The sequence below is a fragment of the Xiphophorus maculatus genome, chromosome 5 (genome assembly GCF_002775205.1).
Source record: "Xiphophorus maculatus strain JP 163 A chromosome 5, X_maculatus-5.0-male, whole genome shotgun sequence".
Classification (NCBI taxonomy): Eukaryota; Metazoa; Chordata; class Actinopteri; order Cyprinodontiformes; family Poeciliidae; genus Xiphophorus; species Xiphophorus maculatus.
Window position 1 is genome coordinate 19,804,413 of NC_036447.1, and position 27,844 is coordinate 19,832,256.

Below are 27,844 nucleotides of genomic sequence, written 5' to 3' on the forward strand. Positions count from 1 at the left end.
TGCTCAGGTCAGAGGAGGGAAAAAAATTGTGTTTTGGTCATATAAAATACTAAAAACTAAGACTGCACATTCCCTTAGCGCACTGTCCCCGTATGTGAAACATGGAGGTGTCAGCATCATGCTACTGTGCTGCTTCTCTTCAGCAGGGACAGGGAAGCTGGTCAGAACTGACAGCACGGAGTTAAACACATGGAAATATCAAAAGATAGTCTTTAACAGATATGAGACTGGGACGAAGGTTCACCTACCCCGTGGGTCAACAACCAAAAACATGCACACCAGTGCTACAATGGGAAGGTTTGAATCAAACCATATTCCTGTGATACATTATCTCAGAGTCCAGATTTAAATCCAGTTGAAAACACAGTTCACAGAAACTTTCCATCCAACCTGACAGAGCTCGAGCTATTTTTCAGAGATGAAATGGCAAAACTGTTTCTTTTGATGTGTAAATCTGGTGGAGACTTTCCCTGAAAATCTTGGCAAAAAGTCATTTTAAGTATTGGCCACAGAATGCAAATGCTCGAAACACTTTTCAGATTTAGATTTATGAAAAACCAAATTTAAATCATGCATTGTTTTTTACGCTTCTGGTCTATGACATAAAATCCCAATAAAATAAATTAAAATGTATGTTTGTAAGGTGACAAAATGCACAAAAGTTCACGTAGCATGAATATCTTTGGAATGCGTCGCATTTTCCACAAGTAAAAACCAAGATGAGCGCTGGCGTTCAAAGCCACTGAGTTCCAAATAAAGTAAATATTGTTGAAAAATATTTTCTTCCTGCAGTTCTGCTTCATATTTTCCATGGCCCCCTGATGATGGATGCAAGCTACAGTGTGTAGAAGCATGAACTTTTATTTGGCAAAAGAGGAAACCAAAGTCGAAACACATTTGTGCACGGCCTAAAACTATCCAGCAGTTTGACTGATAGGAACTATTTAGGATTTGTTTCAAACGTGTTGAAACAGACTCAATTAATGACATCGTCACATGAGGATAGAATCAATATATCTTTTTTATAAAAAGGGTTCTTTTTTCTCTCAGCCACTCGTGTGTTTTTGTTTTTATTCTGTGTTTTCACTGTCAGTGAAAGAATGACAGTGAAAGGTCTGTTCAAGGTGAACTGTCAAATCGAGTCAGAGCCGTGATAAATGGCTGCTTTCAAAACACAAACAAGATCATTAAATAGGTTTTATATCTGCATAAAGAAAACATACAGATAATGGGAAAAATGTCTTTCCCATTCTTTCATTGCTTGGGAAAGCCAAAAAAATTACTTTTACCTTTATTTCCCCAAAATGTTTAGCTATATGTTGGGAAGTAACTGTACATCTGAGCGTGATTTCTGATTACACTGTCAGATAAATCTTCATGATAGTAATTATAACCTTTTGTCAAAAACAATTATAGAGTAGACCTGATGGCAAGCAGGACGTTGGCAGCAAATATGATAAATGCTGGCTTAATGGAATAAAAGGGACGAACTCAGAGAACATGAGGTAACAACATGAACGATGGGTGACACACTGGCGGATCTGGGAAAATGACTGAACTATGAGGTATGTATGCTGGGAGGGTGATTAGTGAACCAAAATCAAATGAGACTGATTAATTGGGTAAAAGTTGTGATCAAGAAACAACTGAGGCTGGTTGTGGAGAAATTTCATCGATGACAATACTTAGAGCTCCAGTTTTTCATGTTAAACTCTTAACATGAAAGTGCGCGACTACGTGAGTGCATGTTTTACGTGGGTCGCTGCATCACGATTTCCCATCAGTTCCATTTCTGCTGACTTGATTAGCAAGCTGTGGCACCTAAATCTTGCTCTCCTGCAGACCCACTTTAATTCCCACTTCCCCAGTATTATTCACACTGACAAGAGCCCTCATTAATCATTCATCGGATACAAGGCCCCCGTTTTATTACCACATGTGTTGGTGGAGCCACAGCCCACGTGAAAGGACAGCGCTGCAGCCAAAGATCAGATCATCTCGAAATTTTTAGTATGATTGTCTGATCTTATACCATCAGCCAACCCCTGTGCTGCATATCAATATGTCTCACTCTTCCATCTATGCCATTAGATGAAATGGCCAAACTGCATTGTGGAAATTACAGCAACTATTTTCAACTCTTAGGCATTTAAATGATTTGAAACTGAAAATGAGCACTAGTTTAACAACAAGCAGATCCAACTCTACTCGGAGAACAATGGCTAATTTCACAGTGTTGGAGGATTAGTGATTATTTTTTAAATAGAATTATGTCTGTTTTTGCAATATAAAAAAATGAGAGATTGAGAAAAGACATAAAAGCGAAGCAATTTTATTTTGTCTGAGGACAACAGCACAACATTTTGTCACTTTGTAACAATTGCATAAAACTTCCTTGATGCATTTTTCTTTCACTAGCATCATTTTGATCTACTGATTTACTTTAATAAAAAGTTTTTTCAGTGTCGGAAAAATGGAAAAAATATTTTGATATTTTGTATGTGTTTTTATTCTCTTCTATCAATCCAAGTAGATCAACTTGTTCTGTGTAGAATTTAGAATAAGAGTTTGCTCCTGAAGCAATTATATGAAGACAGACATCCATCCACTCATTATCCATCACACTTATTTTTGCAGGGCCACCAGGAGACTGGTGCCTTTCTGCAGTAGTCAGAGTAAACCCTGGATAAGTCGCCAGTCCATCGCAGTGAGGCTGAACACAGAATAAATATTATATTTCTAAATATTTGAAAATAGATTGAGTCAAGCTCTAACATCTTTAAACATGGGTTGGACTTTTCAAGATCAAGGGAAATTGTACTGACATTGTGCACAACAACACTGTTTCTGTGTCAGCCAAAAACACCCCAACAAAGCAAAAAATAACTACAAAACATTTTGCAGAATATCTTAAGTATAAATTTTGAGTATTCATAGGATTTTATGCTTTTTGAAAAAGAGTCAGTATAGGACAGCTTTGATTGATCTTAACTCTGCAAAACAAAAAAGAAAAAAACCCATAAAGCTTCAGCTTAAGGCCCAGCAGAAAACAAACTAAGAGGGACAGTAAAGTCATTTACCAAAGCTACAATAAATGTTTTGCAATTTGCAGGAGAAGCTGCCAGCTGGAGTCACAGCAGTGGCACTATTAGGATTTTTGGTTGCTTAGCTGCCTTAAAGATGAGTCTCGCTGTCTGACCTTCTACCCTAAATGTAAAATTTAATTAGAAACCTGGTTGCAGATGGAAAGAGGAAACATTGAATGTTAAAGAGACAGTGCAGGGTTGATAGAAATAAAAATGCTCCAGTTAAATTTTAAAACAGGCATTATTTGCAAAAACATTTCATATATTTTGCAAATGCTGGTTATAAATGTGTCTTCAGAGCTACAACATGACTCCTCTGAGTTTGCTGGATGTTGGGGTTGAAGTCGATCTAATTAAATCCCACAGACTGTAGATTTTCCTGGTTTATCTTGCTGAAATTGACAGGAAAAGTTACTGTGACAAACTTCAGAGAGCTTTCTGCTACATGTGGCCACATTAACTTATCTTCACTCACCTTTTTATAGCTCAGTACAAATGCTGACACACATACATGTTTCACTGCGATAAAGTCTCTAAAGACCCATAACCCAGTGATGTTTGATTCTGCAGAGAAACCTTTTTCATGCTTCTTATTTAGCATCTGAATATCCTCTTTTTGTTGCAAACACAAAGAAAAGAAGACATGTGTAGATGATCAGGATGTTAATTATTAATTCATTTGTTTCCCTGCAGACATTTCATTTCAGATTATTTTCAGCTTGTCTATGGATGAAAGCAGCAGGCACTGTTGACACACTCTCCCTCTATAAACACTGGATTTATAGACACTGGATGTCCACGGACATCTTGCTTGTGGCCGTTTCTGGGTAACCAGTCTGGCCAGATTCATATTCTGAAAATTGGACTCTAGTCCAAATTTATCTGAAGCGCAGACATTTGAACTCAGTCTTGGCGGATCACTTTTCAGCCCCATTTTAGACATCAATGGTCATCTTTATATGCATGGAGATTCACCTTTCACAATTTTAAATATTTATTGAGAGAGAAAGTTATAAAACATGTTTAAGCCAGAGCCCTGACTTTAATCAGATGGAGAACCTGGGAGAGAGCTAGAGGTTAGGATGTTGCCAAGGACAAATAGTTTTGGGTTTAGTTGTCATAAATTATCATTTATGTTGAAATCTGTGTACAGTCAGGAAATTTTGCAAAATAATTCAACTGTCTTACCATTGTACGTGTAGATTTCTGTGTGCAGTTTGTAGCTGTTAGTAAAGAGGAGTTGCAAGAAAACAAAAGCAGAATTTATTTTTTTTTAAAAAGCAGCAGTAGAGCCGTTTGCTGAAGGTGATGGAGCTTTTTCTCTATGGTGGAAGATTAAAGACATCACTTTTGGGCGCTGTTCAACTTCTTACAACAAGGTGTTGAGTGATCAGTTGCAGAACACACAGAACATCACTGTGAGACAATCTGGGACGTGAGTAGAAGAAAAAAAGAATCAGCATAGTCATATTTAAGAAAAGTCTACAAAGCAAAGAAAAAAAACTAAGCCTTTTGAACAACTCTTGTATTCAAAAGCTAAAATGAGAACGAGGTTTTTTTGAATGACTTTCTAGCAACTGTTTAAACTTGTGTTTTTTCACATCTTGTCACGCTGAGGTTATTCTGCTTTGTTCTGCAGCTGCTATTGTCAGCTGCTGAAGTGTCCCTCACGCACTGCATGTTTATCTTTTGTTCTTGCTTTTAGTTTAGCCTTTAATGACAAGTCGAGTAAACAACACATCCAGCATTTCACGCCTATATTTACACTGTTGTGAGGCTTTGCATCAAAAGTGCTCCTGAGTAGCTCCAATCCAAGTTCATGTTGAGCCTAGGCTTTCAGTCTGTGTCCCATCATGCCATGTTTAACTGAAAACATGAGTCCTTTTCAATGTTTTAATGCTACAGACAGGTCAGTCGGCTTCCGGAGGATGTGGCAGTTTTCACCATTTGTTTTGGCACAATCAGAAATTCATCCTGTGCAAAACCACAGATATACAGTAACCAAACATTAGGAATTATCTTTGAGTCTCAGCCAGGCAACAGCTTTTAAACTATTTGCACTAGAAATAGTGCAAATAGTTTAGAAGCCGTTTCTTAGGTTGAACTTTCTAGCAGTATGTTTGTTCATATGAACACATTCCTCTGTTTTGTTTCTTGGCCGGCAGATGCAGATAGCATGCGGTTTTCCACTTAGAGTCTTCATAAAATGTCAAGAGAGGAATGCTCACACAGTGGCTTCCTCTGCCTCATGATGTCACATTCACTGGCTGAAACCAATTTAATGGTTCCTACACGGCAACGAGCTTCCTTGTTGTGATCGAGAAAATCAGAAATCACATATTTAAAGTGCCAACCGCTGTCGGTTTCAAAGACAGTGATGGTTGAAAACGAGCCGTCGGACACAGACAGGCGAGCTGTGTTCTGAAAGTTTTGGTAAAATGGGCCAAAAGAGGAACCTTCAGAGTTGTGGTGGGAGAGTTTCGAGTCCCCGGCCAAGGCAAAATACTTCTGTGCACATCCAACCGAAAGAAGCCGATTACACTTCATTACATTAAAAAGAAGCAATATCACACTCTGAAATGTTTCTATCTGGAGCCGATCTGCTGCATCTAAGACTGTTTCAAAGGTTATTAGGTGTGTTGTCAAATTTGTGGTGAAATGAAGTTGAAATTGTGTTGAAGAGCCTTCAAAATCATAAACCTCAGACTTGGTTTTGGACCTGCCAGCGGACTGTTGAGCCCAAATGGCATCGTTTCATGGGAGCAGTTCATGTGGAAAGACGAGGGGCGATGGATCTCACGTTAGATGGTGGAGGCGAAGCACACATGGTGGCCAAACGTTTGGCTGCTGCAGTGGACCGAGTCAGCGCTGACAGGGAAAACGGTCAGGCCTTTTCAGTCCAGAATCAACGCACTGACTGGAACGATGTGGTTGTGTGGTTGGTTTTTTTTTGGGATGCGCTAATCAGAAATGTCAAGTTAAAGGTGATTTGAAAAGTTATTGTAGGCTAGCATCAGATAATGAAAATAAAATATGATTGTAGTAAAATTTAAAAAAAAACTTAGAATATCAGGTTTTGTTTGTAACACTGCATATTGAAAAAATAATCGGGTGTTTTCAGCATTGCTGAGCAGCGTCTTTTTAGTATCTGACAGACGCACAGCGAACTTCATGATGGTGGTAGACAGCAACTTCTGCATTTATTGACAAAAAAAAAAGAACTTGCACAAATTTTAGGTTAAAAAAAATTGGTCCCTAGAATGGTTTTTGGAATTGTTTTATATAAATGATATGTATTCATTATTATTTTATTAGGAAAAATGCAACACTCTGGTTTAAGCATGTCTCCCAATTGCCACTAATTAGATCATAATTACTGCCGAGTCATCAAAATTCAAGTCATAATTTTGTATTTAACACTTTTGCTCTGTTGCTTTATTTGATCTATTAAAGCCAGTAAGTAAAAAAAGAACAACTTTAAATGAGTTTAGGCTAAGAGTCATTTGGTGTTTCAGTTGTGCATTGTTTTCTCATCATCTTGGCGTTATTGATGTTTTCTTAGCTGTGTCATATTTCCTCTATCCTCCTTTCACCAGTCATCTATTCACTAAGCAGAATATGATAACATGCAGGAGTCTCAATCGATGCCAGATTGCCTGTCTATGTTGTGGAAATCCAGCCCGTCTCGTTTTTTTTTGCTCCCAACGATTCAAAACATCTTATCTACAAGTCTCTTTGTCCTCTAGAAAATACCCACAGTAACAATCCATTAAGCACTGTCCTGGTTTTTGGTTTTGTGGCCCAGTGAAGTTTTGTCCATTTTATCCTTTGAGGGAAAGGCTGGTGAATGTGTCAAAGGATGGACAGGCAGGTGAGTTTAATGCCATAAGAAGTAAAGATTCACAGAGTAATTACCAAGAGGGCTGATGGCGGAGCAGTGGAGAGAGGGAGAGAAATCTGAGTAGGTGCCATCTACACAGACATTAGAAATCAGGAAACGGATCATTGGAGACCAGAACCCAGACATTTATGGAGAAATCCAGTTCACAAAAGACAAAGTAGATTAGAGTCAGCGCTTCAGGGCACAAGAAACACAACTAGATGAGAGCCAGATTACTACTCCTGTGAGCAAAACAAACGTGGCGTCTGTCTCAGGAAGCCAGCACCTCTTTAAGCACCTTCTGATGAGTCTTAAAGAGCTGCACCTGTCTGTACCTGTCAGCCACACCCTGGATGGAGAGGAGGATCAGGAGAGACACAGCAAAACAACCCGCACACTGTTCTCTCACATTTTTTGCCCTGGACACTGATCGTTTTAAACAACAACTGATTAATTTAAAACACAAAACTTGTCTCTTGTCTCTCATGTGCTTTCATACACACGAAGACGACTGATATTGCTTTCTTATTTATTAGAGTCTAATCATTAGAGTTGGTCCAAAGTTTGCAGCTAAACCAGCTTCAGCTCTGACTTTCCACACGAGGTTTAGTGTTTATGGGAATTGTTGACAATTCATTCCAGATATGTATTTGTGAGGTCAGACACTGATGTTGGACAAGGCCTGCTTTCCAGTTTATCCTCTTGATTAAAAATATGTTCTATCAGATGGAGGTCTGGACTCTGTAGAGGGCAGTCAAGTTCTTCTTCACCAAGTTATCTCAGCTTATGAGCAAACAAAGTGAAACAGTGTATTGTTTTCTTGATTGTTTTGTTTCGTCAGATGTTGTTATATGAGTGTTATAGAAAATAACATCAAAAGAAACTCAACTCTATAAACGGTTTAAGTTTATTATGTACTGCATTTTGTACTACAGTAGTTCCACAACTATTTAATATATGTACTTTGGAGGAGAAACCGTCAGGATTGTGCTGGTGAGTGTTTTGTGTTTCAATAGTTATTCTGCAGATTACCTTATTAGAAAATGCAAATTTGAAGAACCTTATCTATCTGACTATTGCTACTATTCCATCCAGCGCTGACTTTCAGAGCTTTATGCCGCCACACAAGCCTTTAATATAAACTCTTCCTTCACATGTCTGTCTATAACAGAATCACACCAATACATGGTCAGTACCCAAACCCATCTGGCCTCCTTTCCTGTGCACCAGCAGCCAGTAAAATTAGAGCAAACAGGACCAACTGTTTCCAGTCTGCAGTAACAAGGGGCATAAATGTCTTCTTGGTTTCATTCAACCAGACACAACATGACAGATTTCCCCAGATGTATCTGCAGAAATCTGTGTCCTTGAGAAACATCTGGATCTCCTTAGAGGATGGATGTTGCTCTCAGTATTTTAACCAAAAAGGTTTTCACCACCTTGTCAAGTATTTAAAGTGCCCTGTAAGAGTTCTTCTGTTGTTTATAGATTTAGATATTTTAACCTGTCTTGTTGAGGTCATTTATTCAGTCTATCAAACTGACAACCTTCCTGGCCGCTGACCGAGTGCGTCCATTAAGCGCTGGATCCTTCTGGACAACTACTGTATCAGAGGTTATTTTCAGCGCGGTGTTGCACATTGGAGCAGCAAAAAAAACATAATGCATGGAACCGAACCTCTACAAATCGATCCAAGAGCTTTAAAAAGCATCTTCACCATAAACTGATACCAGCAGCGACTTTTTAACCATTTACTGACCTGAGGATGGCATTTGTGTGGGGGTGCTGAGATAAAACAGACCTAATCTTCTTTGAGGTCATTTTAGTGAAGCATATAAGGTGAGTAACAGGTTGAACTTACGTTGGCTGATGGTGCACTTAATGTAAACAGACTGCTGCAGCAGACATGACCTGGTCGTGGGGGCGCGCGCGCAGAGACGCCCACACAGGCTGAGGAGACGCGCGCGCTATAAAAACACCAGACGGCGTTTCAGCGTCAGTGGGAATGCTCCGTTCATCTCCAGCTCATGGTCAGTCAGCCGAACCGAGCCTGCAGAGGAAAAACACACACACACACACACACAATGCGCATCGAAGGACATCGATTCCTTGCTTAATTTACCCCAGCAGCGGTGGATTTTATTGAGAAAAATATGACTTCTGAAACTTTTGAAAATACATTTTTCAATAGTTTTTAGATCGCGGGGACTGCTCCAGAGAGACGTCGAGGAAGATTCAGGTGCTCTGGAAATACTTTCTGGTCTTATTGGTGAGTTAATTTCTGATCTTTAGCTGTCGGTGAAATTAAATGATCAACTTTCCGGGTAAAACAAAAAAAAAGACTTTTGTTAAAAGACAAGAAATGCGATTAGCATCATCAATTTAATATTTTAGCTGGGTTTTATATTTGCATATTTTCATTATGTAAAGTGCGACAGCTAAAAACAGCCGCTTCTTTGGTCGATTTGCTTCACATTATGTCGGAATATCGGATTGATATTAATACATAATAAAATTTGAAAGAGATCGTAGCTGGTTAAGACAATAATAAATAGATAATGAATTGATTGGGCCTTTTAAAAGAAAAAAAACAACATATGTGATGGTGCTTAGGTTAATGGGGCCTAAAATAGCCGAGTTTTCTTGTCTGGACAGATTCTAATAAAGTGCTTTATAATAATTAAAAAAGAACATAAGACTTTCATGGCTGAACGTGAGAACTGGAAATATGAAAGTCATTATCGCTCCCAGAATTGCTTCATTGCTCTTGGATTCTTAGAGTCTGAACTCCAGAGCTGAAAAACATTGCTCTCAAAGTGTGTTTCCCTCATTTGGTGTTTTTGAGGTAACATGCAAAGAGAGTTTGGTTAAATTATCCAAAATTACAGCTGACAGACTCACTGATCATACATGCAGGGTTTTTTTCATTTTTATTGGTTTTTGTGCTTACAGTGCTAGAGAAAAACATTTGGCCTGTTCTACATGTCTTCTGTTGAACAATGTTTTCTCTCTTAATAAATGAAATCATCATTAGAAAAGTCGATTTTTGTAATTGCTCATGTTCCCTTTGTCTGATATCAAAGTGTGTTCGAAGATCTGAAACATTAATTTTGCCTTATTACATCCAATAACTTTTAAAACTGCACATTTTTCCTTTTTTCCTGCAGCCTGCTTTGACAATGGACCCCATAAACTTCAGAGGTCAGAGATGTTTACTTTGAAGCATTTTAACTCCTCGCTTCTTCCTCGTTGGGGTGATGGCAGTGCTTCTGTGGTGGAGGCCATGGTGAAGGCCATGGAGCAGCAGCAGGAAAATGTCACTGTTGTGCAGAACCAAACCAGTGGTGTCATCAGTGTGGTATTGCCTATGTCGCTAGGCATCATCTCCAACACGGTGGCTCTTTTCATCCTGGTCAATGCCTACTCTCTGCAGCGCCGGCGCTCCAAAGCTACATTCCTCTTGTTTGCTACTTCTCTGGTGATCACAGACTTCTTTGGCCATGTGATTCCAGGTGCCCTGGTCCTGAGGCTTTACCTCACCGGCGGACAGAGCACCGAGGACTCCTCTGATAGCATGTGCCAGTTCCTAGGTGGCAGCATGGTCTTCTTTGGCCTTTGCCCTCTGTTTATGGGCTGTGCCATGGCTGCAGAGCGATGCCTGGGCGTTTCCAAACCGCTGTTGCACTCATCCCTTGTCACCAAAACTCGCACAAAAGTCTGCCTGTCCGTCATCTGGCTGGCAGCTCTGTGTGTGGCCTTGCTGCCCTGCTTCCAGCTAGGCTCATACACCTATCAGGAACCAAAGACCTGGTGCTTCATCAACGTGCTCAATGACACCATGGGGGTGGACGTGGCCTTTGTGGCGCTGTTCTCCGGACTCGGCCTGACCTCACTGGCTGTGGCTCTCGTGTGCAACACAATGAGCGGACTGACGCTGGTACTGGCCCGGATCAGGAGGCAGCCTGGCTCCCATCACTCAGCCCGCTCCCATGACATAGAGATGGTGGTTCAGCTGGTTGGTATCATGGTCACCTCATGCATCTGCTGGAGCCCTCTGCTGGTATGTAACAATAAAATCTGTTTTCCAATGAGTTGTTCTGTTTTAGAAGACATACCTCCTGTTACAGCTAGATTAAAGCAAATATTACCTTTCAGAAAAAAAACATCATACCAAAGGTCAAACATGGTAATGGTATGATCTGAGAATGTCCTGGTCCTTAAAGATCTGAATGACTTGCGACATGACATGATGTGACATGATGTGACATGACAAAGAAGAGTGGGACAAAAGGACTGGGTGAACTGCTGGAGATTGTTCCAAGAACACTCATGTGTTATCAGTCATATGAGTTGCAAAGTTAAAAGGAAGCACAGTCATTGGCAAGGTTCTATTTGTAATTGAAATCATAATTTTGTTCTTCAAACTCTGCTTTCATCAAAGAATCCATTTGCAGCAATTACAGCCTTGCAAACCTTATGCATTTTAGTTGTCAATTTGCCTAATCATTGCAACAATTTCCAGCTGTGCTAACATGATTTAACAAGGCTTTTCAAATGATCAATTAGCCCTTCATCAAGGTAAACTTGGATTAGCTACCAAAATGTGCCACTGGAACACAGATGGCTGCTGAAAATGGGCCTCTGCACATCTAATAATAAATACAGCTATTTCTAAGAGAACCCAGAACTTTTGACAAAGATCACTGGTACTTACGTTTCAATAGATTGCAGTTCCTAGACTCGGAGAGGAGAAAATTTACCAATGCATCAGGAGAACATGTAGAAATGCCTAACAGTTAATGGTACCATTTATTTTCTGTTAAATTCAAGCTTGATCCACTGGATCAATCTCCCTGTAATCCATCCATATGGCCCAAAATGAATCATTGTGATTGTGAGCTCAATATGACTTCAGTCCACTTTTTCTTCAGCAGCAGAACCTCCTGAACCGAATTGGACCTAAAGTTGTGAGCCAAGTTTTTAAAACCCTGAAGTCAAAATTCTTAATTTTGCTTTATGTGTAAGGGTGCCGATGACATCATGAGAAAGACTAGAATTGATCTGGCATAAGTAAATAAAACACTTAAATTCACCTCTAAAGGAGGAATGTGAGTAAAAAATGTGAATAAATGGAAGAAATCACAAGGACTCAGGTCGGTTGTCCAATGCCTGGTGTGATGTCACCAAAGGTGTGTGTGAGCGCAAACTTGTTTTTGAGTTTTTATTTTTTGACCAAATATAAATATGCAACAGAACAGCAAAGCAAATAGAAAAACAAATGCCACCTTTTATTCTATATGTAACAAACCTTATTGAAGTGTTTGATTTTGTTTTATAGTCCCGACCCTACTAGGGACAAGAGTGTTAGAAAATGGATGGATGGATGGATGGATGGATGGATGGATGGATGGATGAAACTATTATGATGCTTTGAATGAATCTTGAGTCAAAAGTATTCTTTGCCATTGTGAAAGTGACTCTATGAGCCAGATTATACTCAGAACTTGACCCAAAACTGCAAGATTCTTTCAGAACCTACAAGGTTTGCTTTTGAAACAAGAACAACTCAATTTTCTTTACTTTTTTAACATTTATTTAATGTTTTTAATATATGACACATTTTAATCTATAGATTAACAAATAAGGAATGTGTTTCTTGCCACCAGATCTTTGCTCTGATGTCGGTGATCCATTCTTCCAGCAGAACTGTGGGTGAAAACCTGACCAACTACCAAACTCTGATGCACATAGGAGTGAGGCTGGCCACCTGGAACCAGATCCTCGACCCCTGGGTCTACATCCTGCTGCGCCGCACCGTGCTCCGCAAAATCTACCTCATTGTAAAGTGCCAGGCAGGCCTGAAGGACACCGTGACGGGCCGCTGGGAGAAGAGCTTTTTACCCAGCTTGGACCAGAAGGAAGTTCAGCAAGTCTGAGCAAAGAATGCTTTTGTTATGTTAGCAGGTCACTGAACACACAAACCTTTAGAAACACAGAAACAGCAGTTGAAGGAGGAGATGTTGTTGCTATGATGAGGAAGCAGTCCAGCATTGGAGGTTTTCTTGATCAATCAAGGTTTTTATTTTTTTTTCAGACTCCACTGTGTTTACCAGCATGTTTTTTCTCTGACCTGAAAAATGCAAGCTAGCTAAGGCTACAATTTTGCACAAAATATCATAAATGCTCTGATTACTTTGAAAAAGTGAATATACCTTATTTCTCGATGTAAATAATGAAATTATAAAGATTAATTTGATTAATCTTTGTAGAACATTTGTAAAAGGGAAAGGTTTAATCTATCATAACTTTGACCAGCTTTGAAAGCTCTGAGACTTACATCGGTATAAAAATCAGAGGGCGCTCTGGAGCAAACCCAGAAATAATCGAGTGTTTTGCTAGTACTCTACTGAATGTAATTTATTACAGAATGTCCAATGTTCACATGTAATTTTGACTTTGAGTATTATTTTGTGTGTTTTATACAACAATGTATAACATAATTCGCTTTTTATGAGTTAATACTTGAATGTCAGTTTACTGAGAACATGTAAAACACTTTAAACTGAATGTAAATAAAACCATGCAATGTGCTTTTAGTTTAAAACTGCTCTTATTTGTATTCTGTCTTGTTTGGAAGATCTGCAAAAGAGGTAAATGTATTGAAAACCCTCTGGCGGCTTTCCTTTGAGTGCGATGAGCAACATTTTCCCCTTAAAAAAAATTTCCAACAGAGATGTCCTGCTCAGTTTATTATGTTCTTCACTTTCAGTAGATATGTTTTTGCTAAAGGACAATCCACAAAGATCACAGAGATCATAATCTAATAAATCAGAAACACATATGAGAATAATATTTTGACTAAAGCTTGACTCAGCGTGTAATGGACTACCCGTGTTTTACCTCAGAAGTACAATAAACATTAAAGCTCAGCAGTGAGAAGGTTAAAAATAAGATCTTTTTTTTTTTTTGGATAAAATACTGTTTGCTCTTTTCAAATGCTTCTTATATTCATTACATCCAGTAAGATTTCAATGTAAATGTGGTGCATTTCTGAATAACTCATGTTGTTTGTTGAGATTTTTATTAGTTAAAACTGAAAAACAAGAGATGGTAAAAGATGGAAAACAATATAGAACTTTAAATGTTGGATCATATTTGCTTGAATATGAACCAAACATCATAACCTCAGCACTTTATTGAAACTTCTGTGGCTTTGTATGCATTCATTAAGACATACAAATGAAAAAATGGCATTCTTCGCTCTTGATGTCCCAGTGTTCAGTTTAATTTGGAAGGAGATACAGACTGCTGCTGGTCTTAAATGAATTGCTGTGCCTTTCGACTTGTGCTTAATGACTTACATTGGAACTACTTTATGTTGAAGGGAAGAAGGTCCTTTGAATACAATCAAATATTATCAACGATTGTGAGAATTTGCTTGTTTTCATCTGATTGATATTTGTTGCAAGACGAGATACTAAAGAAAGTGCAAGCTGTGCTCCAGAATTTGTAATTATCCAAATGCCTTTTCTTTTATACGTTTGAGTTAATTATTTTTATAAACATTATAGAGTTCAAATTTTCAATTAACCCTCGGTTGCGTATTTAAGCAAAAGTCTGAAAACATCCAACAGTGAGTGCACTTCAACCACCGGACCCCCAGGGGGCGATATTACGTCAGTAGTCCGAATTGCAGCCACTGTATTACGTGAAGAAAAGGCTCGACGTACTCATTCCTAACGGCTATGAATTATTTTTTTATAAAACCATCAGAAAAACTACGAAAGGGGAGGTGAAGTTAGTCTGAAAGGTCTAAAACTGTGCACATGCCCGATTTTAGAGGTAAGCTGTGATAGCATTAATGAAACTCATTGAGTTCGTGCAGGTGCTACAGCTAGCTAAAGGTAAACGGTGCTTAATATTAAGTATTTACATCTTTAATTAATGTAGAGCGAATAATAGAGATTTTACTTATCAATTTATTGAAAAGACATATCCCCTCTTAATGACAATTGCAAGCATTCATGCACAAGTTGATAGTTTGGCTCAAGTTTAGCTGCTGCGCACTTGTTAGCCGCTAACGCTGGCTGCTACTAGCACCTGTACGCTACGATGTACGTGACGTAAACGATTTCATTTTACGTTGTTGACATTTTTCTGTGGCAGGATAAACAACTACAGTTTTTATTTATACTACATGAGGCAGGGAGGACGGCATGGCTTCAGAGTGGGACGAACAGCAGGCCTATGAAGAGCTTCTATATTGGGACGAACTGATCCAACAAGGCCACCGTCTTCTGCCTGAGGACTTTGACAGGTAGCGCTGAAAACATGCTCTATGTCTACAGATTTGCACAGAAATACAAAAGCTAGTGTGTCACTCAGTATCGTGAAAGGATCTGGTCATGATTGTTCTTAAAAACAATTCATATGGGGTCGGTTGGAGGTTCTAGCACTAGTTTTATTTTTAAAACGTACTATTTCTGCTCCTTGTGTTGTCACTGCTGACAGGTACGAGGAGCTGCGATATTGGTACGACTGTCTGTGCTACGAGGAGGAGCTGAGGCAGTACCATGAATACATTGCTGCAGTTCAAAACTTGGAGGATGAACGACAGCTTGAGGTTGTTTTTTTTTCCCTCTTTCCTTAATAGCACACACGATTCATGATCTACTGTGCAAAAGTCTTAAACCATCCACGTGTTGGCCTTTTTTTTTTACTTCCAAAGAGTGTGGCAGTCCTGTTATCATAAAATTAATTTCAAGGAGTAGATTTCCGCACATCTACGTCTTGTGAAAATGATTTTAGGATGTTGTCTGCTTTTTAAAATCGCTAGGGTCTTGTTAGCTTGCAGATTTGAGGTTTTTCTCTCTTGACAACTGAACTAAGAATAACATTTAAAAAGGTCTTGCACTCTTTACAACAATTTAAACAAAAATGTGTAAATAATAATGGCTTGTCTTTCGGCATTCGTGTTAAGTAGTCATATCCCTTCTTTTTCACATGTGATTTTTAGAGCTTTATAAATATGAAGCTTCCTCCTTTTTAGTTGTAACCGCAGATGCAATGTTTTTCCACAAGTAAATTGTATTTATAACTTCTGTTTATTTCCATGTTTTTGTGACTGCATACAAGACTTCTTTCAAGCACTCTATATGTAATGTAAAAACTCCACACCCATTTTATGTCAAAACTGAAATAACAATTAATCATAGAATAGAGCAAAATCTAATTGTTTTTCTGTGATTTGTAAGTGGATTTTATGTAAACATTACTTTCTTCTGATTTCAAGTCTTTGTTTTCTTTCACTACAGGAGATTATGGCCCCTCCAAAACAAACTGGGCCTCAGAATCGCCTCGTGATGACGAAGCACTCTGAAGTGTATCCTTCAGCTGAGGAACTAGAAGCTGTGCAGACGATTATTTCTGATGTGGAGCATGCTTTTAAAACACTATCTGAACAGATTGATGGAGGGAGGTAAGCCAGCTGACCTAATTGGTCTGACGTCTTTTAAACATATAAACTAAAACATTTAAACTCAGTTGAAAAATCAGAGAATGCTCTTATGAATAGCATGAGTCAAACTTACAATGAAACGTCTTTCTTTTGTTTGTTTCTCAACAACAAAACACAATACCAACTACTGGTAACATGAAAGTTGTTTATATTTTCTGTTTGTTTTTGTTGGTACCAGATCCGAAGAGCGAGTTTTGCGTGCTCTTATGAGGGTCGGTCTAGTTGCTAAAGGACTCCTTCTGAAAGGGGACAATGAACTGGAACTGGTGCTGCTTTGCTCCAGCTCGCCTACAATCACTTTATTTAATGAAGTCACGGAACAGTTAGCTAAACAGCTAGAGGTACGGAGTCATATTTGTAGTTGCTTAATGGCGGACTAAAAACACTTTTCACAGCTTTAATGTCTTATCTTTTCAGTTAATTTCAGCTGGAACATATTCAGTAAGCTCGCGTCCGGAGGAAGCAGTCATTGTTGTGACCAGTAGCAAGGAGTCTGTCCCGACTCTCGTCATCAACCTGACATCACCTCTGGTCCGGGAGGAGCAGCAGACTAACATCGCTGAGGCAGAGGGGAACGGTGCGTATATTTGTCCGGCTGCACCCCAGCTCTCACAGGTCTGTTCTGTGTGATGTCAGTAGGCAGGTACTGTACTCCTCCACTGATCTATAACTGCAGTAGATATTATCCCAAAAGTCCCCTGGGTGTGGCTCATCAGCGTCAGCACAATTATTTTTTGTCATTCACTCTTGTTTTCTGTTTCACACTGCAGTGGAAATATTTTAGAAGGTCATATTAACTATCTGAACTTAAAACCTGCACTCAGCTATTTATTGTGTTAACTAATATGGTTTATTTACCATCTATTCCTAGAATATCTGGAGTTAAATTCAGCAGCAGGTCTTAGTTTTTGTATGAAAGTGTATGTCTGTGTGGACTTTAAGCAGGGTGAAAGAATTATTATTTATGCTTGCGTAAAATGATTTGTATGTAGTTCAAGATTCAGGGAGTAGCCATCCTCTGAAGTACTGCAGAATATCTTTTCTTCTCCTGAGCTGTTCATGTTTGAGATAATTACTGCCCATTTGTTGACCTGCCACAAAATCATAACTAGTTTGTAAGGAAATGGAAACGGACTGCTCACTGCTGTGATTGTGCACAGGAGGTGTGGGGATTTCACCGTAGAGTTTAGATCAGGGGTACCCAAAGTCAGTCCTCGAGGGCCAACATCCTGCATGTTTTAGTTCTCTCCCTGGTGGTACCAACAACCTTCTCCGCATGTCAGTGTTCTTCTTAAGCCTACTAACGAGTCATCATTTGGTCCAGGTGCGTTAAACCAGGGAGAGAACTAAAACATGCAGGATGCCGGCCCTCGAGGACCGACTTTGGGCACCCCTGGCTTAGACCTATAACCCAAGGCCAATCTGAAATTGGGGCCAGGTCAGGCCAGAATTAATTTTATTATGAATGGGCTCGGGCATATGTGGTGGATTTATTAGGTCTGCAATACATACAGCACAGAGAAAACCAAATGAGAATGCTCAATATAAAGTTGTTAATCTATTTATTATGTTATAAATAGAAGAGTACATAGTTTAACCTGTTGAAGAAAGAAAGTCAAAAAGGTGTTACAAACGCAGCACATTGCATGCGCTCACAGCTCTGCCCATATCCACTCAAGCAATGGCAGAAATAGGATCCTTTCAATAACACATCCCAGATGATTTACATTTGACTCATCCTGCAGTTACAACAAGCAACAAAATGGAGCCAGAAGATGTTAAACAAAAGCTAAAATTGGGAAATGTTACACTGCTTTCTCAAATGGTGGTCTAAAAGTGAATTAAAATATGTTCGGTTTACATTGATTTACTTGTTTGTTCAGTGTTTGTCAATATGAAATTACATTGAGATCTAGTCTCCAGTCTGCTGGCTGCAGGACCTCTCAAGGGCGTATTTTGGACAAGGACCGCTGTCGATCTCTGCATACTTACTGAATGTCTGGGAAAGTGTGTAAAATTATTTTGATTTGTGCAGTTCTGCTCAAATACCGTAATAATTGGATGATCTGTGGCGCGATGTGATGTTGGAAGGGTCTCTGACAGAGACAAAACTTCATCCAGCACATGAACAACATGAACAAAAGTGTTGAATTGGACAATAAAACGAGACGAAACGACATGCGTTGTGAAAATTTATATGAGGAATTGCGTCTCGGGTTTTTCCTGTCTTTCAACGTGCCTCTCTGATTTATGGGTCACAATATTTTGTCCTAAAATCCCAAAAGCTATCGCAGGTTTTCTGTGACCATGTTGCAGCCACACCCAGTGTTAATCTTTTTTTAGATCAGTGGTGTTGGTACAGCGACTGGCTCAGACTTATGCCAGCGAGCAAATGGCTAATAAGCTCCTGCCTCGTGGTCCTCACGTTGTTTTGTTGTGAGCTACGATTTGAGGAATCTGTTTCCTCTGTCGTAGCTAACAACATTCTGCTCACGCTGATAATATTGGCTCAGTTATGTTGTCCAAGCCCCTGCTAGAATTACTAGTCAAAGCGCGGATTGCATGCTCTTGATGCTAAATCTGTACATTTAAAACCAGCTGCTGCAAAACTGATTATGTGGTTTAGCTTGAAACTTATGTCAATTATTAAGGAGGGAGAACATTTATTTAAAATGGTTTAACAGTTTAACAAATAATTGTCCAGCTAGTTGTTTCTGTAAAAAAGCAGGAAAGGTTTTGTGGAAGTCTAAAGTTGCAGAGCATTAATTTAAAGGCCAGATTTTTTTTTTTTTAATTTTTTTTTTTTTGGGGCGTGGGGAGGTTCTAGTTTTAGAACAGTTTTTAATTGGTAGTGAACTGATGAGTTTTGTGACCAGTTTCAGGCCTCCAGTTTTTGTAAACATGCCAAGTTTATGCTCTCAACTAGTGATGGACAAAACTGCAGTCTCTATTTGTATTCCTGAGGAAAGTTGATCCTTAACTGTCACAAGCTGCAGTTTTACAAATCAAACAGTACTTGAACGTGTCGCAGTGTGTACAACTGCAGCAGATTTGCATCAGACAAAGATAACTGAGACATCAGTCAGCTGTGGATCTTACTGTGTTTATTATTAGTCATCTGGTGAGGAGAACAAAAGAGAGGAAGAGGAGGGTCTGGAGACAGCAGCAGACGTTCTAATGGCTTCACAATGTAGGACAGAAATTTGTCACCTTACAAGATTTTTCCACACAATATCAGACACTGCTTGACATTAGTCTTAAGTCGTCTGGTCACTTGAGCTCTAAACGTTTGCAGGCCATTGATTCAAGGTCAAAACCAGAGATTTTCTTTAAAATTAAGGATTTTTTTTGTACAAGGGCTGAAATATATTCATTTTGCATTTAGGAATTAAAAAGAAAAAAAAAATAATATGCACTACCCAGAACTCCCAAATGATAGATTTAGCTTAACTTGGTTCAAGTTCTGTTTTAAGAATAATAATAATCTCATATAGAGCACCTAATGCTGTCCAATTGGTAATAAAAATTACCCCCAACAAATCAGCCCTACATTGTATTGATAATTCAAGCAGAAAGGGCTGAGCTTTTCACATATTGATTCTTGAAGTTTTTGGTTTTTTTTGCTTCAAGTGCATTCCTTGCTGCAAATGATCCAGCATTCACTAAATGAATGCTACATTTTGGGCAATAAAATGTTTGCTTACTTATTTTAAAAAGTAATTGAATTATTTATTTGTATTTGTTAATGTATTTCCAGTATTGTATAAAGTGTTTTATGTGACTAAATGAAAAGTCTCCAGAATGTGGCACTTTTTTTATCCAGTAAATTGTTAAAATAATTGATAGATGAATCGATTACTAAAATAATCTTTAGTTGCAGCTCTAGTCTGTTTCCACTCTTTCCATTTGGTAGAAGCCACCTTTGGGCAGGGACTGATCAGTTTTGCTGCAGTATGGGACAGTCGTGAATTTTTCTCTCTATGCCTGTGATTTTAAACTGACTGCCTTATAGTTTGTGAAGTTTTGTAGGACCGCTGGACCTTTGACCAACTGGACACACTGTCTCAGGAAGTGGAGGGCAGCAAACCCAAGCCATGAGGCTGATGGAAAGGGGTTTTTATGAATAGTGCAGACACATTCACAACATGTCAAGCAATGTTGTGAATGTCACCCTAATTCTTTCACTTACAGTAAATCAGAAGGTTTGCACACATCTTTTTTAGATGATTTTGGCTAAGAACAAAGCCTGCCACGTTAGATACTCTGACAGCCCCATTCCCTGCTTCTGCTGGTTTGGGGAAAGCTGCTGCTCCCTGAGCTGCAAGACAGAGCCAACCCCCTTGGTCAAACTGTACCTTTTCTTCTTACCCCACCTCGTCAATAGAAACGCAATCGGTCAACGATCCGCCGGACGTTCTGGACAGGCAGAAATGCCTAACTGCCTTGGCGTCTCTCCGCCACGCCAAGTGGTTCCAGGTTTGCATTCACGTCATTATTTTTAATTGATCTCTCCTTTATGTTTTGTTCAACCTATAGAGAGTGACAGTTTATTAGTTTTATTATATTACCTTTAATATAAAAGGTAATATGCTTACCTTTTATATTAACTTTAAAGTTAAAGGATGGTCTGCTAATCAATACCAATGACACATGTGGATAACTCATTGGTATGGATTGGATCTTAAGGCTGAGCTTTCTCTGTTTCAACTCTAGCACTGTGCAAAGATCAGTGAAAACCTGACAGGTCGTGTATTAGTTGATGTGGAGATGGCTCAGTAGTTCTTGCTATTCCATGCTTGCCTTGTTTTATGAATTGGTTCATGAAAACTCTGAAAGCACAGACCGAGGTCTCTTTGGAGCAGGCAGACAGGCTTTCTGACTCAACTGGTTTTTGTTTTGTGTCCCAGGCTAAAGTCAGCAATCTCAGTTCTGCTGTCATTGTGATCCGAGTAATGAGGGATTTGTGTAAACGGGTTCCCGATTGGTCACCCCTCTCAGAATGGGTGAGAAATCTGTTTCTACTTTTCCATATTAGAGCTTGGTAAATGTTTTTGTCCAGCTCAAAATTATACACACAGGCTCATGGTTTACAAAGTACTTAATGTTTTCTCTCTTATTCAAGAGTAGATTTAATGAAGCAAGGCTAAGGCCTGTTAATGATGCGAATCATTTAGCTTGTTAGTTTCTCTTTTTGATGTCTTAATACTAAACACAGCAGGATTATCAAAAGAACTCTGAAGGTCTTAAAAGGACTATGATCTGTTTTAATTTTTTCCAAGTATAATTTTGACTTCAAGTAATGTCTAACTTGAAATGGTGCTGTTTTTTGTTGTTGTTTTTTTTCACGTAGTCTCTTGAACTGCTGGTAGAGAAAGCCATCAGTACATCTGAGCGGCCAATGGCAGTAGGTGAATCCTTCCGCAGAGTTTTAGAGTGCGTCGCCTCTGGAATCCTACTGGAAGGTGAGTTTCTCTTCAATCCATAATGGCCTGGAAACCAGCATGAATGTCCAAACTGAAACGTGTCTGTTCAAAGACGGCCCCGGCATAAGGGACCCATGTGAAAAGGAAGATGTTGACGCCACTGCAAATCTGACTGAGCAGCAGCGTGACGACATAACAAAGAGTGCTCAGGTATGGTGAGATACAAAAGCATGCAAATGTTAAAAAACAGAGGTGTTAAGGTTAGTATTTGACATGTCAACCTTTTTCTCAGTTAAAATGTTTCCAATAGAGCCACTTGCATAATACTCACACCAGTTGTCTTCCACACAAACTGTCTTCCTATTTACTCTGATTTTCAATTCTTTACATAGATTTTCATCTGGATACAAGTCTAGTGATTTGCTGGGTTATTCAAGCAGTTTAACTTTCACTTGACAGTTTCTTTGACTTTGTTTTTGACAGTCGGGTCTTGCGCAGTGACTGTGTAGATGTCATTGTAGTTGGAAAAATTGTACCTGCTTTTTCCAGGTGTTTGTTTTTTAAGCTTTACACGGCTTTTTGACTCCTGCAACGACTCTTGATTATGCTTCTGACGTCTGACAAGAGGCCTCTTGGCCGTGGCTTTTTTTTGTGATAGTTTTTCTTTTTTCCACTTCTGTATTATGGCTGCAATGACCCTCATGGTAACATTTAGAAATATAGCTGTAATAATTACCATTGGTATATTTTGCAACAGTCTTGAGTCTTTACTTTTACTAATCATGCCTCTCAGTGCTCTACTCTGGTGAAATGAAAAGGCTCTTTTTTGTAGGTCACCAGTCCTCTATTGGTTCAGACATAACAGCAGGAACTCTTTTTAAACACTGATAAAATTCAGCTGGTTACTTGGCTTTCTATGATGTTTACATAGAAAGCCATGTGATCAATACTTTTTTCCATCAATCCATCCATTTCCTAACACACATATCCCTAGTGGGGTCGTGAGGGGTGCTGGTGTCTACCTCCAGAGGTCAACAGGCGAGAGGCGAGGCCACTCTGGACAGGTCACCAGTCCCTTGCAGCAATACTTATTTCATTACAAATAATTAAATTTATGGACTAATTTGTATTGATTTCTCTCTATTGATTCTTGCTAACATTTGATTATTCCACACAAATATTAATATAATTACTGAGAAAAACATTGACTTGTTCATTACTTATTTTACTCACCTCAGTTGCAATTAACATCTTGTCTTGCTTAACTTTTTATTTATTTTTTTTATTTTTTACTCAGTTTGCCTTGAGGCTGTGGGCTTTTGGACAGATGTACAAGGTGTTGGGGATGGACAACAAACCTTATAAATCCCAAAAACTTTTGAAATACACCCGCAAAGACGGCACAGGTACTAGACAACAGAGATCCTCTGTGGAGCTGCACTTTGTTCAAAGAGTCGGGTCTCAACTTTGTTTCTCTGGCTCAATGCAGGTCAGATGACTCCTGCTTCTCAATACTTCCTCCCAGCTAAGAGGCCTTATTCAGCAGTGGAGAAAGATGAGGAAGAGTTGACATCAAAAAGCAAAGAGAAGAAATTTGAAAAAAGCTTTCTAAAGAAACATTGTAAGAACTATGAGAGTACAATAAATTTGTCAAACGGCTGTTGTCTGAGTTCATTTTTATACCATTTTTCACCGTTTTCATCTTGTTCCTCTAATAGTTGACCCAAACATAAATCCTGTGATGCGTCTAAACCAGTATCAATCTCGCCTGGAGTATCGGCTTATCTCTCAAACCGGTCCAGTCCATGAGCCGGTGTTTACCATGTCTGTGGATGTGAAGGGCAAAACCTACGAGGCTTCGGGACCGTCTAAGCGAGCTGCCAAGCTGAACGTCGCCATCAAGGTGAAGCTAATAAATCTTCTCTACATAAATGAAGTCAGTTAAGCTCACACCCCTCCCTCAATGTTGGAGGCCTATTACTGTTGTCAAAGTGGACTGAGGTTAGGCCTGTCAGAAGGAAAACAAACAAAAATGCAAATAGAATTTATTGAGCTTATTTTAATTTGTCAAGCGATTAATTGATTTAGTGCTTATTGAGACAGGCTTAGCTGAGGTTCTCCTTCCTACAAACACAAAGCATCAGACTGCAGACTCTACCTAAGCAGATCGCCTGACCAGTAAACCTGCTTGTATCAGCTGTTGATTTGGTGTGTTTCTTATTCACAGGCCCTGAAAGATCTTGGTCTTCCAACAGGCCTGGAGTCAAAATCAGAGCTGAGTGGCGACACTGAAAGCTCTCAGAAATCTGACTCTGCTGCAGCTTCTACCGCATCAGACGAGGTAAAGGACTTTATTTGAACTCTCTTTAAAGAATCATACACAGTGCCTTAAGAGAAGAACATTTTTGATTAAATTTTTTCTCTTCAACTGCTAATAGATTGGTCAGGGTCCCCTCTTAACTAAAAATGGGAAGAACCCTGTGATGGAGCTCAACGAAAAGCGCCGCAGCCTGAAGTATGTGGTGCTTAAAGAGACTGGAAGGTCCAGCGCCAAGTCCTTCGTCATGCAGGTGAGTCAGCAGCATCATGCTGTACAAACAAATATAGAGGTCAATGTCAGTTTACTTTTTAAATGCAACAACGTGGTGCTTTTTTTTTGAGGATTACAAGGTAATAAAATAATATTCCATAAAGTAACTAAACCACAGAATGAGCAATCAATGAAATCAAATAAAACCAAGTAGAAAAAAGCCCACCTTCAAAGGCAATACAAAGTTGTTGTTTTTTTTGGTTTAGTTTTACTCTAAACTTCAGAGGTGCACTGATCACAGTCTTCTGGCTGCAATAACTCAATTGTTAAAAAGCCTGACCTGCCGATTTTAACCAAAAATGATTTATTTTTAGAACCAACACTTTAAGATGTGATACTGCATTTTACTGAAAAAACATTAAACGGTATCTGTGAAACAAAAAAAACAAAAAAAATTGTTTTAACTGCACATGAAGTAAAGCTCTCAAATATAAATAAAAAGTTAGGACAGAACCTGGCTGGCCTCTCAGTCAGCCTTGTCTCATGGCAAAACAAAAGGAGGCAGTAGCTGCTTTTCAGATCTCTGTGTTGGTACAGGAGTTTAGATGGATAAGATTGGTTTGAAATGTAAGTACTGGCAGATTGCCAATCACCCAAAATTAAGGAAATCGGGGTCGATCGAGTGGTGATCCCCTACGAAACTTTCATTCACTTGATTTAAAAAGTCAGATATTCAATAAAAGTTTGACCAAAAATGTAATAAAATGAAGACTTTAGCAGAAATGGTCCAAAGCAAACAGTTTTCTGTCCTGTGTTTCAGGTGGAAGTTGATGGGCAGAAGTTTCAAGGAAAAGGCTCCAATAAAAAGGAAGCAAAGGCTCACGCTGCCCTCGCTGCTTTGGAAAAGTTATTCCCAAATGATGATGACGCTTCAGACAGCAACAGAATGTCTGCAAAGAAGAAGGTTATCTACACTGACATGGTAATTTATTGGAGAAACTCCTTTTGATGATTTTATTGTTTTATCGCTTTACATTAAACCATCTAAAATATCCTGCTCTACAGCACATCCCAGGATTTGGCACAATCCGTGGTATTCCATCAGATACCGGGGCTCGAAGCTGGGGTCCCAACAGAGGGGTCCAAGCCAGGGGCCGGGGCCGGGGCCAGCCTTTTGGCGCTGGACCCAGCTATAACACAAGTAAGAGGTTTTACACTGATTGGATAGAGGATCTGCAACAAGAAGCTCATGGATGAGGAAATCACTAAATGTCTTTTTATTCATTTTAAAGCTAACTACAGCTATGAGAGCAGCGCTGGGACAGGCTATCGTAAGTATTTTGATACCCATAATCATGGCCAATCCAGAACACATGAGCATAACCTGCTGGGGATTAAAAGAATCTCACACAGGCAGCGCTCACATCCTTCAATGTGTTTTACCTAAATGTACTTTGAACAGGTGATCTCTGTGAATAAGTTTACTTTGGATAAGATTGTGATGAGCACAAATCAATGGAGGGTTATAACTTTTTAAGTGCCTCACACCACAAATCCGTTGGTATTCCTCTAATTCAATTTACTATAAGGATCTTTTAACATTTAATCTAACAAGTTAAAACATTTATCAGCAGTTTTAAATCAGTTTGAAATGGACAAATCATAATATTCACCCTGCTAAAAATATAAATATATCTTCAAGGATAAATCTTAAGAGATTAAAATATATAAATAAAAAAATTCTTAGTATTCCAAACAGTGTTTTGTTTAGTCCTTCTTTAGACGTTATTATTGCCTGTTGAGCCAAATTTAATAAATTACTTTTTCAAATTTGGATAGTTTTCTTGTCATGCAGCATCACAGGATTATTTATACTAGAAACCCACTCTTTTAGAGCACAAGTCTAAAGTCTATGCTTTTGTAACTTCTGCCTTGCAGTCAATAAAATGTGAGGCCATCTGTCCGACAGATAAAGATTGGTCCTAAGATTTGATCATGGGGCAAGACAGTAATCCCAAACACTGCTGCAAATCTACCACAGAATCACTGAGAAATAAATCAATATGTTGCAAAGAATCAAAATCTCTATCTCACCCTGTTCCAGACCTTAAGAGAACTTTGAAAAATGAATTTCTTCCAAGTCTCAATGAACTAAATAAATTCTGTTTACAGAATAGTGGGCCAAAATTCATAAGATATTTATTCATGGGGTTGGTTCAACAGAACATGCTCTGAGATCATAAAAAAATGCACTAGAACCATAGGACGGTTACATTTAAATGAGAATGATCTAAAAAGTCTTTAATTTAAACCTGCAGTAACTTAACTATTAAAATATATATATATATTTTTTTACATATTTGTTTAAACTGTAACTATGTCCTGACAGTAATTTATGAAAAAAATCAAGCTCATCTGGCTTTTTCCTATGGCCATACTGACATCTGCAGAAATACACCGCTCATTCATAAGCAATCAATTTGTCCAGAGGAGAATCTTAGCGCTGTTAATTACACTCATATATGCACTGCTCACACCCTCACAGAGAACTAATGGCCTGAATTTGTTTATCTATTTCAGATAAACTTTATGCTAACAATGCTGCCAGCAACACTGGCAAAAACACCAACGTGGCTGAATCGGACAGCAGCACAGGCTACGGTACGTTTTACCCAGAGAGCAGCTCCACCTACTCCTCCCCACCCGTACCCAGCACCAGCGACACAAAGGGACAAAGCTACCGCTCCATGCCCCCACCTGTTGACCAGCAGAGCCCATATAGCTACGGATATGGAGAGGAAAAGAAGAAGATGCTGACCCAAAGCAATCCTGTGGTTCAGGGAGGAAACTCCTCTGCATACAGCACAGCCTATCCTAGTTCTGTTACAGCAGGACATTCATACGATTACGGTAACAACTGGTTACTCTTGAGATGTCTTTAAATATTTTCAGTCTGTTGGAGGGAGCAGATGATAAAATAATATATTTCTGATCTGATCTCTCTACACAGGCTGGGGGAACCAGGTCAACTGGGGGAATCAACAGGGATTTGACACCTACCAGAACTATGGAGGACAAAACCAGGGCCAGTACTCTGGATACACAAATTACTGATCCTTGCAAATAACAACACTGTTTTTTCACCGTTTGTAAAGTCTGTGTCTTCTGCTTTGATGATAAACCAGAGAACCCTCTTGATTTCATTTTGTTTCATCACTTGTATGTTTTTAGTTGACATTTGGTGAAACAGGTTTCTTTTAACATCGTCACAGCAGTTTGAAACTGTTTTGTTTCCGTTCTTCATCAGGATGTAATTCTGATTTAAGGATTTGTTGGTGTCAATAAAGATGCTCTAACCTTGGTCTAAGAAAACAAGTTTCAGTTAACTGCTTTTTAAAAAGGTTTTGT

The 27,844-nt window shown here is 39.0% G+C and overlaps 2 protein-coding genes across 4 annotated transcripts; both read left to right on the forward strand.

Annotated features, from left to right (window-relative positions):
• The first annotated feature begins 8,971 nt into the window (after window positions 1-8,971).
• On the forward strand, window positions 8,972-13,570 carry LOC102230099 (prostaglandin E2 receptor EP1 subtype-like). The gene is made up of 3 exons (XM_014476059.2): window positions 8,972-9,235; window positions 10,134-11,026; window positions 12,633-13,570. Exons 2-3 carry the CDS (start codon window positions 10,175-10,177, stop codon window positions 12,900-12,902), a joined length of 1,122 nt encoding a protein of 373 aa, XP_014331545.1. The 5' UTR covers window positions 8,972-9,235; window positions 10,134-10,174; the 3' UTR covers window positions 12,903-13,570.
• Window positions 13,571-14,654: 1,084 nt separating this feature from the next.
• On the forward strand, window positions 14,655-27,808 carry LOC102236732 (interleukin enhancer-binding factor 3-like). Of its 3 annotated transcripts, none has more exons than XM_023333141.1 (20): window positions 14,655-14,808; window positions 15,133-15,283; window positions 15,478-15,589; window positions 16,281-16,444; window positions 16,662-16,824; window positions 16,901-17,060; window positions 20,868-20,959; window positions 21,391-21,486; window positions 21,834-21,945; window positions 22,019-22,116; window positions 23,204-23,312; window positions 23,396-23,527; window positions 23,625-23,809; window positions 24,134-24,247; window positions 24,345-24,476; window positions 25,257-25,418; window positions 25,502-25,637; window positions 25,729-25,767; window positions 27,017-27,346; window positions 27,447-27,808. In XM_023333141.1, exons 2-20 carry the CDS (start codon window positions 15,183-15,185, stop codon window positions 27,548-27,550), a joined length of 2,541 nt encoding a protein of 846 aa, XP_023188909.1. In that variant the 5' UTR covers window positions 14,655-14,808; window positions 15,133-15,182; the 3' UTR covers window positions 27,551-27,808. The 3 variants fall into 3 exon arrangements, with proteins under 3 accessions (XP_023188909.1, XP_005797292.1, XP_005797293.1); XM_005797235.3 differs by having other exon boundaries at window positions 15,169-15,283; XM_005797236.3 differs by having other exon boundaries at window positions 15,173-15,283.
• The last annotated feature ends 36 nt before the right edge of the window (window positions 27,809-27,844 follow it).